Consider the following 22502-nt stretch of genomic DNA (forward strand, 5'->3'; position numbering starts at 1 on the left):
CTGGGGGACCCCACTACAAACCCCCTGACCATTCCGAGTACTCCCCATTTATCACCACCCTCTGAACTTGCCCTTGTAACCAGTTTTCAATCCATGTACTCACCCTATGGTCCATGCCAACGGACCTTACTTTGTACAGTAAACGTTTATTGGGAACTGTATCAAATGCTTTTGCAAAATCCAGATACACCACGTCTACGGGCCTTCCTTTATCCAGATATACCACGTCTATGGGCCTTCCCTTATCTAGTAACTAATAATAACCAACTATTAAATTATAGGTATTGGAATTTCCTTTCAAATTTGTCTGTCAGTGAACCTAACAAATATGAGTTTATCCAAAGTTACGAATTATCTGAAATAACGAATGCCGCATCTAAACTAATAGAACGTAACAAATTAATAATAATAAATAACAATAATAACAATAATAATAAAAACTTGTTTAGATGTGGCATTATTATTTCAGATAATTTGTATCTTTAGATAAATCCGTATTCATTACATTCACTAACAGCCAAATTTGAAAGAAAATTCCAATACCTATAATTTAATACCGTATATACTCGAGTATAGGCCGACCCGAATATAAGCCGAGGCCCCCAATTTACCCCCAAAAAACTGGAAAAAATTATTGACTCGTGTATAAGCCGAGGGTGAGACATGCCTGTCCATCCCTGTGTGTCCGTCCATCCCTGTGGGTCCATCCATCCCTGTGTGTGTGTCCATCCATCCGTGTGTGTGTGTGTGTGTGTGTGTCCATGCATCCGTGTGTGTGTGTGTGTGTGTGTGTGTGTGTGTGTGTGTGTCCGTGCAGCCTACCTGTGTCCAGCCTGCCTGTGTCCGTCCAGCCTGTGTCCGTCCAGCCTGCGTCCCGTCCAGCCTGCGTCCCGTCCAGCCTGCGTCCCGTCCAGCCTGCGTCCCGTCCCGGCCCGGCCCGTCCCGGCCCGGCCCGTCCCGTCCCGAGCCAAGCCTCCGTCCTTCAGCTCTTCGTCGGCGGCCATTCTAGGATTCAAAAGCCGCGCCTCCGTCGGTGATAGGCGGAACACTCAATTTCCCACTGACTGCTGGGAAATTGAGTGTTCCGCCTATCGGATGTCCGTGATAGGCGGAACACTCAATTTCCCAGCAGCCTGTGTTCCGCCTATCACGGACATCGTCTCATCCTCGTCCGTAGTACGAGGATGAGACGATGTCCGTGATAGGCGGAACACAGGCTGCTGGGAAATTCAGTGTTCCGCCTATCACAGGCGAAGGCGGAGGCGGAGGCGCGGCGTTTGAATGTTAGAATGGCCGCTGTCTGTCTGCTCGATACGCTGATCGAGCAGGCAGACAGCGATGACTCGAGTATAAGCCGAGGGGGGCACTTTCAGCCTCAAAAAAGAGGCTGAAAATCTCGGCTTATACTCGAGTATATACGGTACTTGGTTATTATTGGTTAGTTAGCTATTCTTTCAAACATTTGGATTTTCGTTCTTATTTTTGGATTTTCGAATTTAGGAATTTTTGAATTTACGAGTTTGCGAATTTACGAATTTTCTAATTTACGAATTGTGATCATAACGAATGACCGTAAAAAAAAATAAAAAAAATAAACATGAATGAAACAAAGATGAACAATGCACATTTGTCTATTTGTTAGTATAAACAGATGCTTACAGTGGTTGTATACCTTACATTTAAAAAAATCCTCCTCTTCCAGATACCTCCTCTTCAATGAGTGCCCCCATTGTAAGCTGCTTCCTATGGGGGTACTTGGGGGTACTTGTGCGGGCCCACTCCCTGAGCTCAGCTGCCTGCAGCTGCCCCACCTCTCACACCTTCATCATAGAATTTGGCAGCAGCAGGAGCCAATGGCTCCCGCTGCTATCAATCTGCCCTGTTTGGAGAGAGATAGCCACTGCTCTCGGGTACAATGTTGTATTTAGATTGGGCTCCAGTAAGTATGAGGTGGGGCTGAGGGGGATCTTGAACAAAGACTTTTTTTGACCTTAATGCAGAAAATGCATTAACGTGAAAACTGTAAGGCCGATCGTCCGCCGGCCTTATATTGCGGCTGTTTGAAGAGGAATACCATTGTTATGGCATCAGCTAGCTGCCATAACCCAGGTATCCTTTTCTTCAGCAGGCGGTTGGCTTTCGCCACAAGATCACTTTTATCTGGGGCGAGAGAGGGTCTCCAATCCAGTCATCTCTACCACTTACCGGAGCTGTCTGGTCCTCTTCCCTCACAGGCTGGATGCTGAGGGAGGGAAAGATGGCCCCCACTAGGCTCCATAGCATTGGATGGCAGGGATTTTAAAGGGGATTTTTTTTTTTAATAACATCTCATTTTTTTATTTTATTTTAGTGTAAATGTTAGATCTGAGGTCTTTTTCAGCCAAGATCTCACATTTAGGAGGTCCTGTAATGCTTTTCTTCTATTACAAGGGTTGTTTACATTCCTTTTAGTAGGAATAAATGTAACCCAAAAGACAGTGTAAAAATCTGAAATAAAAAGTAAAATATATGAAAAAAAAAAAAATAAAGCTCCCCATCCCGCCAAGCTCACGCATTTAGAAGTGAACTCGTATGCAACTCGCGGCCGCATATGAAAATGGCGCTCAAACCACACATGTGAGGTATTGCCACGATCGTTAGAGCAGGAGAAATAATTCTAGTACTAGACCTCCTCTGTAACTCAAAATTGGTAACCTGTAGAAATTTTTAAATGCCGCCTATGGAGATTTTTAAGGGTCAAGGTTTGTCACCATTCCACGAGCGGGCGCAATTTTGAAGCGTGACATTATTTTTTGATTCAAAAAAGTGCATTTTTTCCCAAAAACATTGCGCTTGTGAGACCGCTGCGCAAATACGGTGTGACATAAAGTATTGCAATGACTGCCATTTTATCTATGCCGTTTATTTTTTAAATTTGGCGCAGGGTTCTCCTTAATTTCCATATCAGACCTGAAGGGCCTGGTATGGATTTTAGGGGGACACCCACACAATCTTTTTTTAAAATTTTGGTTCAGGGTTCCCCTTAATATTCATACCAGACCCAAAGAGCTTGGTAATAGACTGGGGGGGATCCCATGCTCTTTTTTTTCAATGAGTTTTATCTATATTGCCGAGACCCGACAATTCATTACAGCCGCAAGCAGTTTTAAATTACTTTTTCTCCTTAATATTCATATCAGACCCAAAGGGCTTGGTAATAGACTGGGGGTGGAGGGATCCTATGCTCTTTTTTTTCAATGATTTTTATCTATATTGCCGAGACCCGATAATTCATTACAGCCGCAAGCAGTTTTAAATGACTTTTTTCCTTTAGAAATGTCATTTTGCTGTGGTATTGTTCTAAACACAGGAAAAATGTGCCACTTTACAGACATACTATAGACACCCCCCCCAGGTACGATATTTAAATTTCATTTTTATTGTTTTACTTAAAGCATTAAAAAAATCACTGCTCCCGAAAAAACAACCGTTTAAAAAAAAAATGTTTTGTATTGATACATGTCCCCTGGGGCAGGAGCCGGGCCCCCAAACATTTTTCATGACAATAATTTGCATATAAGCCTTTAAAATGAGCACTTTCGATTTTTCATGTTAGTGTCCCACAGACTTTAACGGTGTTTTCGAATTTTTCCCGAACACCATATTGTTCGGGGAAAATTCGCAGAACAATCCGAACAACCAAAGTTCGGCCCGAACTTATGCTCAGGCTGAACCGTTCGCCTATCCCTACTTACAATGTGTTCTATTTAATCTGTATCTTATTTTCATACTTTCAAAATGCTTTTAAATGGCATAGGCTGGGCTGAACAGCGGCTATGATACAGGATACTACACACTCCCAGGATCCCTCACTTTCTCCATCGCCAATTTGTCATCTACAAGCAACGTCAATGTAACCGGACGTTGGGCATTTAAAGTGGACAAACTACATCCAGAAGACGTCAATGGCAATATAGGTGAGGTTCCAGTTCGTTTAACACTGTGGTAATAAAATAAGTATTATTTGACCGAAATCTGAAGTAAGTAATTTCAAGGGAAAGTTTTTTCTTGTTTTTTTTCATATATTTGGTGCACATACTTTATATTTAGTGTTATTGTTATTGCAGTGGTTACTTTAACATACTTTTTGGTATGGTGTTTAGATTCTTAATGAGCTTCTGCTCAGGGGCGGACTGACAACTCATGGGGCCCCCGGGCAATAGGAGATTATGGGGCCCCCAGGCAATCAGAGATTATGGGGCCACACAGTATACACAAATACACACACACACACACACAGTATACAATTACGCGGTATACACAGACATGTTTCTATTGGCTGAGAAGGTACTGGAGAGGTGGGGCAGCTATAATCTCAGGATTTTTAGACCAAAAGGATGTCGGTAAGGGACATTTCAGAGACAGATGTAAAAAAAAAGTTTTTACATACTGTCCCTGGTTTTACTGAGGTTGGCAACCCTGATGGGGCCCCCTAGTGGCATGAGGCCCTCGGGCAGTGCCCGAGTGGCCAAATGGTCAGTCCGCCCCTGCTTCTGCTTTATTATATCAAATGCAAATATTTATGGCAGCTCCTGCTGCTGTCATTCACAGCCAATGAGGAGGGGGCAGGGGGCAGGGGGCGGGGTTGAGCCATGCTGTGTGTGTCCATGGACACAAAGTGTGCAGCTTGAGAGCCAGCTCACGCAAATGCCCCTATAGTAAGTGACTTGTTCTGGGGGCACTCAGCAGGAGGTAGGAGCCAGGAGCACCGGTGGGGGACCCGAGAAGAGGAGGGTCTGTGTAAAATCATTGCACATACCAGGTACGTATGATATGTTCTTTATTTTAACCAGTTCAGCCCCGGAAGATTTGGCTGCTCGATGACCAGAGCTTTTTTTGCGATTCAGCACTGCGACTCTTTAACTGGCATTTGCGTGGCCATGCGACGCTGTACCCAAACAAAATTGACATCCTTTTTTTTCCACAAATGGAGCTTTCTTTTGGTGGTATTTGATCATCTCTGCAGTTTTTATTTGTTGCGCTATAAACAAAAAAAGAGCGACAATTTTGAAAAAAAACATAATATTTTGTAAGTTTTTGCTATAATAAATATCCCCCAATTAAAAAAAAAAAAAGAAGCCATAATGGCAAAAATCGCAATAAGTGTATATTGATTAGTTTGCGCAAAAGTTATAACGTCTACAAAATAGGGGATAGATCTATGGCATTTTTATTATTTTTTTTTTTTTTACTAGTAATGGCGGCGATCTGGGATTTTTATCATGACTGAGACATTATGGCGGACACATCGGACACTTTTGACACATTTTTGGGACAATTATGCAGCGATCAGTGCTATAAAAATGCACTGATTACTGTATAAATGTCACTCGCAGGAAAGGGATTAACACTACTGCATTTTCACAAGTATCGGTACTTGGGAAAATGCTCCGATACCGAAAATCGATACCGAAAATGACGTCAGTTGGGGGCAGAACACCTCCTCCTCCCCTCCGGCAGTGGGGTTCCGAGTAGTATGCACCAAGACGAGGGAGGGTCAGGAAAATCCACAGCACAGTGGGAACAGGCTGACAGCTGGCCACACCGACACTCCTGCTCCCGGCTGTCTTTTTTTCATTATGCAGCACTGCTGCGATCCTCTCCTGCCTCTGTAAACATGAAGAGAGTGGGTGATGTTATGACTCCTCCCATCCTGTTCCTGCATGGAGAAAGAGAGCTAGCTGGATGGCTGGCCGCTATCTGATAACAGAGAGTGGGTGGGTCGTCAAGGACAAGGGGTTGGACAGCATCAGCACGTGTGTTTCTATGTGAGGCAGCTGTGGAATCGTCCCTGAAAGCAGAACCGAATAATGAGGAGAGCAAGTCCTGCAAACAGGTTAGTGTAGTAGGTACAGGACAGTGTCAGCAGGGTACAGACCAGTCTTATACACTAGCACCATACAGTATATACAGACCAGTCTGTACCCCAACACTATACTGTATATGTTATACACATACCAGTCTGTAAATAATGTAAGGTACGGTGTCAAATGTACAAACTGGTCTGTACCCAACGCCCTGTACTGTGCCCTCGTAATACCCTCCTAACGCCCTGTACTGCGCCCTCCTAATACCCTCCTAACGCCCTGTACTGCGCCCTCCTAACGCCCTGTACTGCGCCTCCTTCCTAACACCCTCCTAACGCCCTGTACTGCGCCTTCCTAACACCCTCCTAATGCCCTGTACTGCGCCTTCCTAACACCCTCCTAATGCCCTGTACTGCGCCCTCCTAACACCCTCCTAATGCCCTGTACTGCACCCTCCTAACGCCCTGTACTGTGCCTTCCTAACACCCTCCTAACGCCCTGTACTGCGCCTTCCTAACACCCTCCTAACGCCCTGTACTGCGCCTTCCTAACACCCGCCTAACGCCCTGTACTGCGCCTTCCTAATACCGGCCTAACGCCCTGTACTGTGCCTTCCTAATGCCCTTTACTGCGCTCTCCTAACACCCTCCTAACGCCCTGTACTGCACCCTCCTAACGCTCTGTACTGCGCCCTCCTAACACCCTCCTAACGCCCTGTACTGCGCCCTCCTAAGACCCTCCTAACGCCCTGTACTATGCCCTCCCTGTGTTGCCCCCCCCCCACCAACCAGCTGCCCCCTCAGCCCCCATGTCTCTCAATGACTCTCCTCCAGCAATCACAGCCTTTTTCTTCTCAATTCTCCCACCCTTCAATCCCTATTTCACCCCACCCTCAACTACCTTGCCCTCACTTACCCCTCTACTTCCCACCCTGTCCTCACCCCAGCCTCGCCTAACTCCTTAACAACCCCCCTCCCAAACCACCCCCCTACCTACGCGATAGGTATCGGTAATTGGTATCCGCGAGTACCTGCAAAAAAAGTATCGGTACACGTACTTGGTGTTAAAAAAGTGGTATAGGTGAAACCCTAGTTCCTAGCTATTAGGGATTCCCGATCTATCTCTCCTCACAGAACAGGGATTTGTGTGTTTACACACATACGTCCCTGTTCTGCCATTAGTACCCGCGATCGCTTGTGGCCGGCGGTCATCGTGACTGTCAGCCACGAGCCTCAGCACCCCCGCAGTGCAGAGGGCGTGGACGTGCCTACTATTACACTTAAAGGAGCCGATGTATAGCTACGACAGCTCATGGGATCGCACCGACCTGCCGCAGTATAATGACGTTGTCTGGTCGGCAAGCAGTTAAAGGAAAAAAATTAGATGCACGCTTAGGAGATATTTACTATACCTGTAGGTAAGCCTTATTATAGGCTTACCTATGGGTAAAAATCATACAAGGGAATTTACTGCCACCTTAATATCAACAAGCTGATTTACTATGCAAGATAAAAAACTGTATATTTTCATCAAGAATAAAAATAAGACACAAAGCCATTGTTAGCTGAACCATAAAAGTAATTACAGTCATATTAATTATAAGTTCTAAGGAAATTCAGCTAGTAAAAAGAGTGTTTGCTAAATATTTTCAGAGGACGGTATGTAAGGGTTGTTTTACTAAAACTGGAGAGTGCAAAATTTGGTGCAACTCTGCATAGAAACCAATCAGCCCCCAGGTTTTGTCAAAGGTTAACTTAAACAAGCTGAAGTTAGAAGCTGTAGCACGCTCCCGGTTTAGTAAATCAACCTCATTGTGTCTTACCTGATCCTTGCCCACTTCACTAAAACCAGAATGGGTTAGGCCTGTTAGAAGGCCACGGAGTAAAAAATATTTAGGTATGTTGTTTTTTTCCCCTAGATAATTCTACAGAAAATGAAACTTCTACGGACACTCTATTGACAACTACACCTGGACCCTTCACCACACGCCCCACAACTAATACTTCTTCTTTTATATTGTCTTCAGGTAACAAAAATTCACAAGCAACTATTTATAGTATAAACTAGGCGTGAGGGATCCTAAGATCTTCTTATACGACCTACGATGAATCTTACTCTTCAGCTAATCCAACATATTCTATGAATCTGTCTAGTCCTGAGATTCCTTACATTTCTGGACTGGAGTGAACACATTTTAAAATCATTTGCTTGGTAAAAAAAAAAATCTCCCATATACAGTACCTTGAAGAAGTATTCATATCCCTTGAGATTTTCCACATTTTGTCATGTTACAACCAACATTTTTTTTTTATTGGGATTTTATGTGATAGACCAGAGGTCTCCAAACGATGGCCCTCCTGTTGTTTAGGAACTACACTTCCCATCATGCCTAGTCATGTCTATTTTACAAATCCTCATGGGACGTGTAGTTCCGCAACAGCTGGATGGTCGTAGTTGGGAGATCCCATTGATAGACCAACACAAAGTGGCACATAATTGTGAAGTGGAAAGAAAATGATAAATGATACTAATAAATATGTAAAAAGTGTGGGGGGCATTTGTATGGCACCCCCCGGATTCAATACTTTGTAGAACCCCCTTTCTCTGCAATTACAGCTGCAAGTCTTTTTGGGGATGTCTCTACCAGCTTTGCACATCTAGAGAGGGACATTTTTGCCCATTTCTTCTTTGCAAAATAGCTCAAGCTCTGTCAGATTGGATGGAGAGCAAACAATTTCCAAGTCTTGCTACAGATTCTCAATTGGATTTAGGTCTGGACTTTAACTGGGCCATTCTAACGCATGCATATGCTTTGATCTAAACCATTCCATTGTAGCTCTGGCTGTATGTTTTGGGTCGTTTTCCTGCCGGAAGGTGAACCTCCGCCCCGGTCTCAAGTCTTTTGTAGACTCTAACAGGTTTTCTTCTAAGATTGTCCTGTATTTGGCTCCATCCATCTTCCCATCAATTCTGACCAGCTTCCTTGTCCCTGCTGGGGATGCTTTTCTTCAGTGCGTTCAGGGTGATGTGCAGTGTTAGTTTTCCCCCACACATAGCGTTTTGCTTTTAGACCAGAGTTAAATTTTGGTCTCACCAGACCAGAACATCTTCTTTCATATGTTGGTTGTGTCCCCACATGGCTTCTCGCAAACTGAAAACGAGACTCTTGGTTTTTTATTTTCAACTATGGCTTTCTTCTTGCCACTCTTCCATAAAGGGCAGATTTGTGGAGAGCACGACTAATAGTTGTCCTGTGGACAGATTCTCCCCCCTGAGCTGTGGATCTCTGCAGCTCCTCCAGAGTTACCATGGGCCTCTTAGCTCTTCTCTGATGAATGTTCTCCTTGCCCGGCCTGTCAGTTTAGGTGGACGGCCATGGCTTGGTAGGTTTGCAGTTGTCCCATACTCTTTCCATTTTCAGCCACTTTGTGTTGGTCTATCACAGTGATGGCGAACCTTGGCACCCCAGATGTTTTGAAACTACATTTTCCCAGGATGCTCAACTACACTGCAGAGCGCATGAGCATCATGGGAAATATAGTTCCAAAACATCTGGGGTGCCAAGGTTCGCCATCATTGGTCTATCAAATAAAATCCCACTAAAATACATTTACGTCATTAGTTGTAACATGACAAAATGTGGAAAATTTTCAAGGGGGTATGAATATTTTTTCAAGGCACTGTATGCATTCTGTCTGTGTATTTAGCTGTTTGCCTGGAGATGATCTCTAAATTATGAAAGTGAGGTTTTTGACTCAATAGGTATCACTTCATTGCATTGTTCATATTCCATAAAATGATGTTTGATCTTTTCTTTAGATCTTCTCTACCCCTATGGATCGGCTATCGACAATGAGAATCCAAAGATAGATGATTTAGGATCGTCAATTATATATGCTTATAGAGAAATCCCACTTTTTGGAAGAAACTACTCCTATCTTTATGTGAGCATCTCGCTTGGATTTTTATAAATATATCTTGATACTAATTTCTAATTATTAAAATAAATAATCTTACAATTTTAAAAGGAGGCTTTGTTCTTAATATATACTGTTATTTTTTGTGTACTGTATATGTTGTGGATGCAAAAAAATAAAAAAAATAATGATCTCAATGTTCTCCTTCACAGGTGAATAATAATGGCCTGTTATCATTCCGCTCATCAATCAGTCAATACACACCACAAGCTCTTCCTGTTGCTTTAGGAAACCCATTCCTGGCTATCTTCTGGGCTGATGTAAATAATGCATTAGCGGGTGATATATATTATCGTGAGAGCACCGATCCCTCTCTTCTATCCCGGGCCACCAATGATATCAGAACTTACTTCCATGGTGTGGATTTCACAGCTCAGTGGGTGTTAGTGGCCACATGGCACCGAGTTGCGTATTATGGATCTTCAACCAACAAGGTGAGGTGAAAAAACAAAACATAAAAAACATTTTCTCCTAAGTAGTACAACAGCTGTTTTTTAACCACTGACAATGTTAGTCCAAACCTAAAAATGCTGTTTATATAATTAGATCTTAAATTACCATTTTTTGTATTTACAGGTGAACACATTCCAGGCTGTCCTGACCACCGATGGCAATCAGACCTTCCTTCTATACAATTATGCAGATATTCAGTGGCCGAGTAAACAAAGAAATGGTTCCTACTATGATGGTCCTCTAGCATTGGTGAGAAAATCATTAGTCTGTGAATTATAAAAAAAAAAAATTCTTAATTATTAACCCCTCTGGCGGTATTCCCGAATCTGGCTCGGGGTGAAAATTTTGTACCATTAGCGGTAACCCCGAGCCAGACTCGGGACCGCATCGCTGAATCCAGGGAGAGTTTACTTACCTTGTCCCTTGGATCCAGCGATGTCCACCCCGCTGGGCTCGTCCTGCACTCGATCTATCACGGAGCCCGGCTCCGTTCCCTGCGAGCGTGCAACGCACGGGGATGGAGAATGGCGCCAAATTCAAAAAGTGAAACACACACATTACATACAGTATAATGTAATCTTACAGATTACATTGCTGTATGTAATTATTTAACATCCCCGTTGTCCCTAGTGGTCTGTCCAGTGTCCTGCATGCAGTTTTATATTATAAAAACTGTTCTTTATGCCTGGAAACCGGAGATTGTCCATAGCAACCAAAACCGTCCCTTTACATCAAAAATGGTTTTAGACCAGCTAGAAAACAGCGATAATAAATTGTAATCACTCGCAGATTTGTGGGGAGATCCGTCATCAAATACTGAAAAGTAATGACAGCGACAATTCTGCAACTGAGCATATTTCAGTGTTTTTGAATCATTATTGAATCATTTTTATTATTATTATATTATTATTTCGTTTAATTATTTATAGTTATTTATTATATTATAATTTATGATTTCATTTTTCAAACTTTATGATACCCGGGATGTCTGCTAGACTCTGGTTTGGACAGATTTAAGTGAGTTATTCCTTAGCCCTTGTACACACGGTCGGAGATTCCGACAACCAAATCTGTCGGATTTTGTCCGAAACTGTTGCATACACACGGTCGGACGAAGTTATCGGAAAATCCGATCGTTCAGAACGTGATGACGTTATTTCGTTACGACGGGACTACGTTCAGGCTAGTAGCCAATAGCTTTGGTCTAGGAATTTGATCTGAGCATGCGTGGCACTTTGTCCGATCGGAATTCTCTACACATGATCGGAGTATGTTCAATCGGAGCATTTTGTCGAAAAATATTTCCGGCAAGTTGGAAAATTTGATCCGACGGATATTCAGACGGAAACAGTCCGATGCAGACCACACACAGTCGGATTATCCGACAAAACGCTCCGATCGGACACATTCCGTCGGAATCTCTGATCGTGTGTACAAGGGCTAAGAATTGCAGGACTACAATATAAAATGCCAAATGTTCATGCAAAATAATTGTACCGCTTTCAGCACCTAAAATCTGAAATAATCGTACCGCCAGGGAGGTTAAAAAAAAAATCAGAGAGCAGTTAGAAAAGACGCAATAAAACACTTGAAAAGGGGTAAGCAAATTTCTTTTGGCATCAGAAACATATACTAAAAAAAAAAAAAAAATCGTGTCAACGAAAAAGTTACTTACAGGCTCAGTCTTAAAGCAGAGGACCACCCTAAAGTGGAGCTTCCACTCATTGGAACCCTCCCCCCCTCCGGCGCCACAATTGGCACCTTTCATGGGGGAGGGGGGGTGCAGGTACCTGTACAGTGCAGGTATCTGCACCCACTTCCGGCGTAGATTCTGCAGAATCTACGCCCCTTTCCGCAGAATCTACGGCCCTTTCCGAAGGTCCCCCGCTGCCTGCTGGGAAACAAATGGATCCCAGCGACAGCGGGAACCATTCTTATTGCGCAGCGCTACTCGCGCATGCGCAGTAGGGAACCGGGAAATGAAGCCGAAAGGCTCCACTTCCTGATTCCCATACCCAAGATGGCAGTGGCAGCACCCGAGAGACGATCGAGAGATCGGCTTCGGGTGCCGAAATCGCGGGCGCGCTGGGCGGATAAGTGTCATTATTTTAAAAGTCAGCAGCTGCAGTATTTGTAGCTGCTGGCTTTAAAAAAAAAAAAAAACGGCGGAACTCCCGGCGGACTCCCGCTTTAAAAAGAAGCTTCAGTTTTTGTTTTTATTTAGTTTTTAGGTTTTTTTTTGCTTGCTAAAACATGAACATTTTGTCCTTGACTACCAGCAAAATAAACCCAGATAGCAATCAATTGCGCTGCAAGTTTGTAAATGACTTGCTAAGCTATTGCTAGACTTGCCGGTTTGTTGCACAATCGCAGCAAGTCCGCATTGCATGACTCCAGATCGACTTTCTTTCCAAACATTCTGCAAGTTCTGCTGGAAGTTCTGGTTCAGTTATGTTGTGCAATAGTCATCCCACCACAGGGGGTCACTGTGGCTGAATTTGTCATGCTGTAGACTTGCAGATCTCTTGCTATAGATTCACCACTGCAACTTTGCTCTCGCTAGAGACTTGCCACGCAAATTTGCTTCAAACTGGAAAAGTGACAACTGGAAAACTTGCTCTGCAAGTGTACAACTCGCCAGTTAAAATGTGCAGCACGTTAACAGACTTATTATTATGAATTCAACACTGCCACAAATTTGTAGCAAGTTTTCCTTGCTATCTGGGAAGTTTATACAGAGATGAATTCAATATAATTTTATACAGACAATTATTTAAAAATTTTCCCGAATTGCATAGGCTGGGCTCAACAGCGGCTACAATACAGGATACTACACACTCCCAGGATCCCTCACACCCTCAGTTGCTAATTTGTCATCTACAAGCAACGTCAACATGACCGGACGTTGGGGATTTAAAGTGGACCAACCACATCCAGAAGATGTCAATGGAAGTATAGGTGAGGTTCCACTGCATTTAACACTGTGCTCATAAATCCATTGCTATTTCAACCAGATCTGAACTACCGTATTTATCGGCGTATAACACGCACCCCAAGTTTCGGAAGTTTTGTGTGGTTTAGGAGATATTTACCATATAGGCTTGCACCGACGTCATTCACTGTGAAGAAACGGCCCTTTGTGCTGTTCCTTCACTAGCAACTGCCGTGACCGATGGCTCCCGCACGCATGTGACTCCGGCCAGTCACAGAGCCGGAGTTCACGGCCCCAGAAGAAAGAGAGGCGAAGATAGATGCAGCCACCAGCAGAAACAACGAGGGCTTTGTTTGCAGGTAAGTGCCACATAATGGGCTAGCATGCGATGCATACTAGCCCATTATGCTTTTACTTTGCAGGGAAAAGCAGGAGAAAAAGGAGTGGGCGGAAGGTGCGGATGCCCTGGGCGGTACAATTTATTGGGGGTGGGGGAGGCGCAGTGAAGTGTCCTGTCCTTCGACGCCACTAGTTTGCTGGGATCGCGGGTTTCCCCAGCAACCAGTGATGCTGCGTGCGTGCGCCCGCCCCCTGCTCCTCACCGCAGGTCTCGGAGATGAGTTGAGAGAAGACGAGCTCACACTAACGGGCCGCAGGTAGGGGCGTGACATCACGTGCGCAGACCGTGCCCTGCCCTCTTGCTACTCGCGGGTTCCCGAGTCCTGGCTCAGGCTCTCCATATCTCGCAGCTTCCACAATCCGCCCCTTCGGTATTTCAGTTGTGCGGTGTGCCCTCCTGCATTCAAGGTATGTGGGCCAACTAGTGATCACCAATGGGCATATACATAATTTTATTGTGCACACTGCTGGGCATATTTTGTTAAAGGTCATGCTGATGGGCACCTTTTTTTATTTTAAGGGGCACGCTGATGGGTATATTTTTAATGTGCACACTGATGGGCATATTTTCTTAAGGGGCACACTGATGGACACATTTTGTTGTGCCCATCAGAGTGCCCCATAACATAAAATGTGCCTATCAGCATGCACATTAAAAATATAACAATCAGCGTGCCTCTTAAAATAAAATGTGCCCATCAGAGTGCCCCTTAGCATAAAAGGTGCCCATCAGCGTGACCCTTATTTTATGTTAAGGGGCACGCTGATGGGCACATTTTATGGTAAGGGGAACTCTGATGGGCATATTTTATTTTAAGAGCAACACTGATGGGCACATTTTGTATTAAAGGGCACTCTGATGGGCAGATTTTACGTTAAGGGGCATGTTTTGCCCATCAGAGTGCCCCTTAATATAAAATGTGCCCATCAGGGGGCCATTCAACATACAATTTGCCCATCAGAGTGTCCCATGGGCAAATTTTATGCTAAGGGACACGCTGTTGGACATATTTTATGTTAAGGGACACTCTGATGGGCAAATTTTATGATAAGGGGCACTCTGATGGGCATATTTTCTGTTAAGGGGCATGCTGTTGGACATATTTTGTGCTAACCACTTCAGCCCCAAAGACCAGACCACTTTTTGCGATTCGGCACTGCGTCGATTTAACTGGCAATTGCGCGGTCGTGCGACGTGGCTCCCAAACAAAATTGACATCCTTTTTTTCCCCCACAAATAGAGCTAACTTTTGGTGGTATTTGATCACCCCTGCGGTTTTTATTTTTTGCGCTATAAACAAAAAAAGAGCGACAATTTTGAAAAAAATACATTATTTTTTACATTTTGCTATAATAAATATCCCCCAAAAATATATATAAAAAAATGTTTTTCCTCAGTTTAGGCCGATACGTATTCTTCTACATATTTTTGGTGAAAAAATCGCATTAAGCGATTATTGATTGGTTTGTGCAAAAGTTATAGCGTTTACAAAATAGGGGATAGTTTTATGGCATTTTTATTCATTTTTTTTTTTTTTAAATGGCGACAATCATTGATTTTTATCATGACTTCCACATTATGGCGGACACATCAGACATTTTTGACACATTTTTGGGACCATTGTCATTTATACAGCAATCGGTGCTATACAAATGCACTGATTCCTGTGTAAATGACACTGGCAGTGAAGGGGTTAACCACTAGATGGCAGTGTAGGGGTTAAGTGTGCCCTGGGGAGTTATTCTAACTGTGGGGGGGGCATGGCTGTGTGTGACACTGATCTCTGCTCTAATCACTGGGAGCAGTGATCAGTGACACTGTCACTAGGCAGAACGGGGAGATGCTTGTTTACATTAGCCCTGTGAGGCGATCGCATCTGCGGGACCCACAACCCGACTCACGGAGCTTGCCGCAGGCACACGCTGACTACCTCTTAAAGGGCAACGTACAGGTACGTGATTCTGCCTGTACGAGCCCTGTACGAGCCCTTCTGCCGACGTATATCATCGTGAGGCGGTCGGCAAGCGGTTAAGGGGCATTCTGATGGGCAAATTTTATGTTAAGGGACACTCTGATGGGCAAATTTTATGTTAACGTTTTGTTGTGTGAGCGAACTTTGTTTCTATCGCATTAAACCTAATTAAATTTGTATTGTTTCAAGTATATTCTTGTTTTGAAAAGACATTCATTCTTTCTTAACCACTTTCAGACCGGACCATTTTGCTGGTCAAAGACCACACCACTTTTTGCGATTCGGCACTGCGTCGCTTTAACTGACAATTGCGCGGTCGTGCGACGTGGCTCCCAAACAAAATTGACGTCCTTTTTTTCCCACAAATAGAGCTTTCTTTTGGTGGTATTTGATCACCTCTGCAGTTTTTATTTTTTGCGCTATAAACAAAAATAGAGCGACAATTTTGAAAAAAACGCATTATTTTTTACTTTTTGTTATAATAAATATCCCCCAAAAATATATAAAAAAACATTTTTTTCCCTCAGTTTAGGCCGATACGTATTCTTCTACATATTTTTGGTAAAAAAATCGCAATAAGCGATTATTGATTGGTTTGCGCAAAAGTTATAGCGTTTACAAAATAGGGATAGTTTTATAGCATTTTTATTAATAATTTGTTTTTGTTTTTTTTACTAGTAATGGCAGCGATCAGCGATTTTTATTGTGACTGCGACATTGTGGGGGACCCATCGGACATTTTTGACACATTTTTGGAACCATTGTCATTTATACAGTAATCACTGCTATATAAATGCAGTGATTCCTGTGTAAATGACACTGGCAGTGAAAGGGTTAACCAGTGGGTGGCAGTGTAGGGGTTAAGTGTTCCTAGGGGTGTGTTACTAACTGTGGGGGGGCTGGGCTTTCATTTAGTGAACACTGATCTCTGCTCCAATCACATGGAGCAGAGATCAGCGTCACTAGTTGCTAGGCAGAATGGAGAAATGTTGTTTACAACGGCACTTCTCCATTCGGCCGCTCCGTGAGACGATCGCGGGGATGCCCGCGGCAATCGAGTCCGCGGGTCCCGCGACCGGACTCACGGGGGTCCCGACCAGTGCGGGAGCGCGCCGCCAGCGGCGCGCTCTCGATGGCAGGGCGGCAAATTTAAAGGGACGTACATGTACGCCCATTTGCCTGCCCGTGCCATTCTGTCGACGTATATCGTCGTGCGCTGGTCGGCAAGTGGTTAAAAATGGAGGGGGGGGGGCAGATTGCCCTGGGCACCAAATGGCCTTGTCCCAGCACTGGGTACAGCATTACATTTTTTATTATTTATAGACCCTAAATTTGCAGTTGAGATATCATCCACTATGGTTGTGCATTGTTTTTAATCAGGTGGCCAACATATAGACTATACCAGTGATGGCGGACCTTGGCACCCCAGATGTTTTGGAACTACATTTCCCATGATGCTCAACTAGACTGCAGAGTGCAAGAGCATCATGGGAAATGTAGTTCCAAAACATCTGGGATGCCAAGGTTCGCCATCACTGGACTATACATTGTAAGAAGGAGCAGCAAAGCACAACCGTGGTCTACTCCTCCAAAGCAAGAAGCACATCCTGCATAAATAGTAGTTAAATATCTGCCTTCATGTACCTAAAACTATACAAAAATAAAACATTACACACATCAATAAGATTAATATCAGCAAACTGATTTACTTTTCAAGAAAATATACTGTATGTTTATGTCAAGAATAAAACATATAGAGGTGAATTACTAAAACTGGAGAATGCAAAATCTGGTGCAGCTGTGCACGGTAGCCAACCAGATTCCAGCTTGTTCAGTTAAGCTTTGACAAAAAAAAAACTGGAAGCTGATTGGTGTTTATGCAAAGCTGCCCTAGGTTTTGCACTCTACAGTTTAGGTAAATCAACCCCGATAGAACATTGTCTGCCCAACCATCAGAGTAATTTCAGTCATGTTAATAATACTTTCTAAGGAAATTCATCTTTCTTTTTTCGTTCAAAGATTTTTATTGGCAACAAGCAAGAGACAAAACAATCACTGTCACGCATACAATTTTTGACCAGAAAATACTAGAGTATTTGCATATGGCAGGGTGAGAAAAAACTTCAGAAAAGTAAAGTGTACACAACACAACAGGACAATTGGTTTGGTACAAACAAGAATACAATAACAGATGTAGTAGCAGGGGGGGACGTAAGCCCACTAGTGATAACGGAATAAACTCAAGGGTGTTTACTCTGCCCGGATCAAACTGGGCAACAGTAATGGTTACATAAAGTACAATTCAGGCTTCATTACCAACGGGGTATAAGGAGGACAAGGGGGAGGTAGAAGGGAGAAGAAAAGAAAGGGGGGATCAGGATGAGAGATAGGCTACAGGGGTAAGTAAAGTGGAAAGAGAGTGGAAGAAGAAAGAAGAGAGTACTGGTCAGGTGGCTCTCAGGGGCCGCAAAGAACCTAGGGCCTTCTACATATATCAGGGGGTAAGACTCAGGGCTCCAAGAGGCGGCTGTCGAAGCCCGGGGGGAGGAACCTGTCCAACCAGGGGCGCCAAATTTTAAGGTGCTGAGGAATCTTGTCTAAGATTGTGGCTTCGATTTTACTGTGTATCATTGCCTGGGTGACTCTATTCTTAACTTCCGTAGTATTCAAGGTTGGGGACTTCCAGGCTCTTGCTATCGTCTGCTTGCCGTGGAAATTCATCTTTCTTTAAAAAAAAAAAAAAAGTGTTTGCAAAATATTCTCAGAGGATATGTTGGGTGCCCTTTTTAATCCTTGCCCATTTCACCAAAACTAGAATGGGGTTGATGGGTTTGGAGGCCTCTGTGTGTGCACATTTTTAATTCTCTCTTTTCTTCCTAGATAATTCTACAGAAAATGAAAATTCTACAGACACTCCACTGACAACGACACCTGGACCCTTCACCACACGCTCCACAACTATTATCTCTCCCTTTACACGCACCACAACTGATACACCTCTCTTAATACGGTCTTCAGGTAACCAAAGTTCACAGGCTACTTTTATTCATAAGTAGTATAAACTAGGCATGAGGAACTCTGAGATGTTCTTATATGATCTATAATGAATCTACTTCCATGTCTGGGGATGGCTCTTCTTGCTGAACCACCTGAGATGCTGGAAAGCTCTCTGTCTGAATATTTGGATTTTCTTGCCTTGTCTCTTCTTTTTGGTGAACTCTTTGCTCCTCCCATGAACTTCCCGATTTAAGCCTTGTCTCTGCACTTCCTATTTACCAGATTATTGTGCTCGCTCCAGGCAGTATGTCGTTCTTGCCACTTCTGCTGCTCTCCGCACCTCTGCTACGTCTGCATCTCTGCTACCACTTGTTACAGACTTTTGACTTCTTCCTCGACTACGCTTTTTTTAAATCTCAACCTGTGACCATGTGTTACTGACCTTTGGCTTGTTTACTGACTACACTTCTGCTTGATCCCTACCTGCTATATCTGTTACTGGATCCCTTCTTGCTCACCTCCTAGTGGCGCAACCCGAGGACCACAACCTGGTATTAACATGCAGCAAAACCCATCTCCGCTATCAGAATCTAGATGAATATTGGTTATTACTTAGACCAGGGGTGCGCAACCAGTGGCCCGGGGGCCACATGTGGCCCGCGGAGCCCTCTGATGGGGCCCTCTACCTCCTGCTCTGGGATGGCAGGTTGGCATGCCCAGATTGCAGGTTGTCTACCCGCCATGCCAGAGCATCAGTGTTGTGAATGAAGCCAGCGGTAGAGGAAGCAAGCAGCTGCAGAGCCGCATAAGCCAATGCTTACTGTATAGCACCGACTCCTGTCATAGGTGGAGTGATACCAAATGCACTCTGCCTGGGACAGAAAGTTTATTACTAAAATCACAGCGTATACATGGACATATCTGTTCTGCAGTGGTTACTGGGCTGCTTTTAAACTGATCTGCCGGTGTAGCGCAGTGTATCCGCGGCTTACCTGCACATAGACTTCTGGTTTTACCTGCGGGTTTGGTGCACTTTCAGAAAGTGCACCACACCCGCAGGATATGAAATAATTCTATAGCAAAGTACAGCTAACCTGCAGGGAAGACACAGGTACAGGTAGACCACAGACCATCAGTGTAAAAGTAGCCTTAGGCCCCTTTAACATGATCTGTCTGACCCAATCGGACCCTCCATTCACTTCTACGGAGCGGCAGATGTAAACAGACTTGTGTCCATTTACACCTGTCTCCTTCCAATCCAATCTGCTAAAGAAAAAAAGTGGCTCCGTCCCCTTCCATTTGATCAGATGAGAGGGCCCATAGAGTAGAGTGGGCTGCGTCTGTGTCCGCTTTTCATACGCAGAGTGGACGCAGAACTGTTATCTGCTCATTGTGGCCCGCGACTGGTTACTAAGTCGCTTAAGTGGCCCTCGCTCTTCAAAAGGTTGGGCACCCCTGACTTAGACCCTCACACCTCGGGTGAGCCTTTGTCATCCTCTAGGGTGACCTACTGCTGCACTTCCGAGCCTTACCCTGGACTGTGACACTAATGCCGCGTACACACGACCAGACTTTTCAACATCAAAAGTCCGACCGAATGATTCCAGCAGACCATTCGAACGTGTGTGGGCTGCAGCGGACTTTTGATTTGCAAAAGTCTGACAGACTTTAGAAATCGAACATGTTTCAAATTTTTCCGCCAGAACTCCGCCGTACCCAGTTCCTACCGAGAAATCCGCTCGTGTGTGTGCTAGTCCGACGGACAAAAACCGATGAGAGGGCAGCTATTGGCTACTGGCTATGAACTTCCTTATTCTAGTCCGGTCGTACGTCATCACGTTCGAATCCGTCGGACTTTGGTGTGATTGTGTGTGGCCAAGTCCGTTCATTCGGAAAGTCCGTCAGAACTCCGTCAGAACTCCGTCGAAAGTCTGTCGGACCTAAGTCCGGTCGTGTGTACGCGGCATTACTCTTCAGTTGCTTCAACAGATTCTATGAAGCTATCCATTCCTGAGATTCTATAAATCTCAGGACTGGATGGACCTTTTTGAAATTCTTTAAAATAAGCTCCTCTGTATTCATTTTATCTGTGTATTTAGCCATTTGTCTGGAGATCATATTTAATTAAGAGTATGAAAGTGAGACAATGATGGTTCTGACCTAATAATAATCACTTCATTGCATTTTTTTTATTGATAAAATGGTGTTTGATCTTTGTTTTAGATCTACTCTACCCATATGGGTCAACTATTGACATCGTCAATCCAAAGATAGATGATGGAGGATCTCCAATGATATATTCTTCTAGACAAATCCCACTTTTTGGAACATCTTACTCTTATCTTTATGTAAGTATCATGGCTTGAGTTTTTTTATGCATATATATTTTGAACTTAATTTCTAAGCATGCTTGTAAATATAAAAAAATAAATAAATAGTGCTTGTACCATTTTGAATGGAGGCTTCATTCTTCTTTTGCTTTGTTATATACTATATATTGCTGTTGTTGAAAACATTTTTTTTTTCTCATTGTTCTCCTATTCTCCTACACAGGTGAATAATAATGGTCTGTTATCATTCAGCACACCAGTCAGTCAATATATACCACAATCTCTTCCTGTTGCATTTGGGAACCCGTTCCTGGCCATTTTCTGGGCTGATGTAGATAATAGATTAGCGGGTGATGTATATTATCGTGAGAGCACCGATCCCGCGCTTCTGTCTCGGGCCACCGATGATGTCAGAACATACTTCCATGCCGTGAATTTCACAGCTCAGTGGGTGTTTGTAGCCACGTGGCACCAAGTTGCATATTTGGGATCGTCCACAAACAAGGTGAAGGAGAAAACATAAAGACATTTTTTTTTCAAAGAGCTATGAAAGCTGATTTGTTTCACCATTGTCATCTTTTGTGTAAACCTCAATGTTCTGCTTACATTTTTAGATGAATGAATGAAATACTTGTATAGTGCACAATGCGAACTGAATCGCCTTTAGATCCTAAATTATTATTTTTTGTATATACAGGTAAACACTTTCCAGGGTGTCTTGAGCACTGATGGCAATCGGACCTTCCTTCTGTACAATTATGAATATATTCAGTGGCCGAGTATAAACGGAAATGGTTCCTACCAAGATGGATCTTCGGCATTGGTGAGAAAATCATCAGTCTGTGAATTATACATTTTTACATTTTTAATGGTTGAGGTCCGGAAATTATTTCTGAGGTACTGGAAGTCTACAGAACCCCCCTCAGTGAAGGAATAGATAGCTCAAATGGGCAACATCATAAGATTAGAACAATATTTTTACCAACACAGGGGTAGCTTTAGGAAATTTGACAAGCTGTGGGCTCCCTGGTTGAATGTCCCCGGCTTAGCACTGGTAGATCTTGTTCTGGACCGGATGCTAGAACTGTGGTTCTCCAGGATTGTCATCTGCACTGCAGCACTCTCAATAAGGCCCAGGGAGGGGACACGATTGCGTATATGCCTGATTGTGTATATCTAAGTGCTTGATGTCTGAGATCATGCTTTGTGTGGATGCCTTGTAAGCGTACAGTGAAGATGTTCCTTTTTGTAATGTTTTTTTATTGGGATCAGCAGTGGCGGCAGCTCCATTAGAGGTGCCAGCCACCTAATTCATGCACCAGGCCCCTCCTCTACGTGCAGGGCACCGGATACATGGATTTCGATGGGTTTTTTGAAACCCTGAGTCCACCCAGGTGATATTAATTCATTAATATTAATTAATTAATATTCACTAATGTCTTCGTGCTTCTCCTCCCAGCGAATCAGGAAGCGGGTCCTGAAATCCGATTGGCCAGGAAGTCTTAGCCCTTGTACACAAGGTTGGAGAATCCGTCGGAGTGTGTCCTATCGGACCGTGTTGTCGGATAATCCGACTGTGTGTGGTATGCATCGGA

At 43.8% G+C, this 22502-nt stretch overlaps 1 protein-coding gene across 12 annotated transcripts in view; it reads left to right on the forward strand.

The window, feature by feature from the left end:
- Positions 1-22502, forward strand: part of LOC143933542 (uncharacterized) — a 297764-nt gene that overhangs the window by 258814 nt on the left and 16448 nt on the right. For all 12 annotated transcript variants that reach the window (XM_077456460.1, XM_077456458.1, XM_077456465.1 and 9 more), the window contains 10 exons: positions 3797-3956; positions 7765-7872; positions 9666-9790; positions 9976-10257; positions 10400-10525; positions 13075-13234; positions 18461-18598; positions 20801-20925; positions 21131-21412; positions 21605-21730. In XM_077456460.1, the coding sequence (XP_077312586.1) occupies positions 3797-3956; positions 7765-7872; positions 9666-9790; positions 9976-10257; positions 10400-10525; positions 13075-13234; positions 18461-18598; positions 20801-20925; positions 21131-21412; positions 21605-21730 (1632 nt within the window). The remainder of the gene's footprint in view (positions 1-3796; positions 3957-7764; positions 7873-9665; positions 9791-9975; positions 10258-10399; positions 10526-13074; positions 13235-18460; positions 18599-20800; positions 20926-21130; positions 21413-21604; positions 21731-22502) is intronic.

The sequence above is a fragment of the Lithobates pipiens genome, unplaced genomic scaffold (assembly GCF_037356315.1).
Source record: "Lithobates pipiens isolate NorthernLeopardFrog02 unplaced genomic scaffold, aLitPip1_a1.2 Scaffold_27, whole genome shotgun sequence".
Lineage (NCBI taxonomy): Eukaryota > Metazoa > Chordata > Amphibia > Anura > Ranidae > Lithobates > Lithobates pipiens.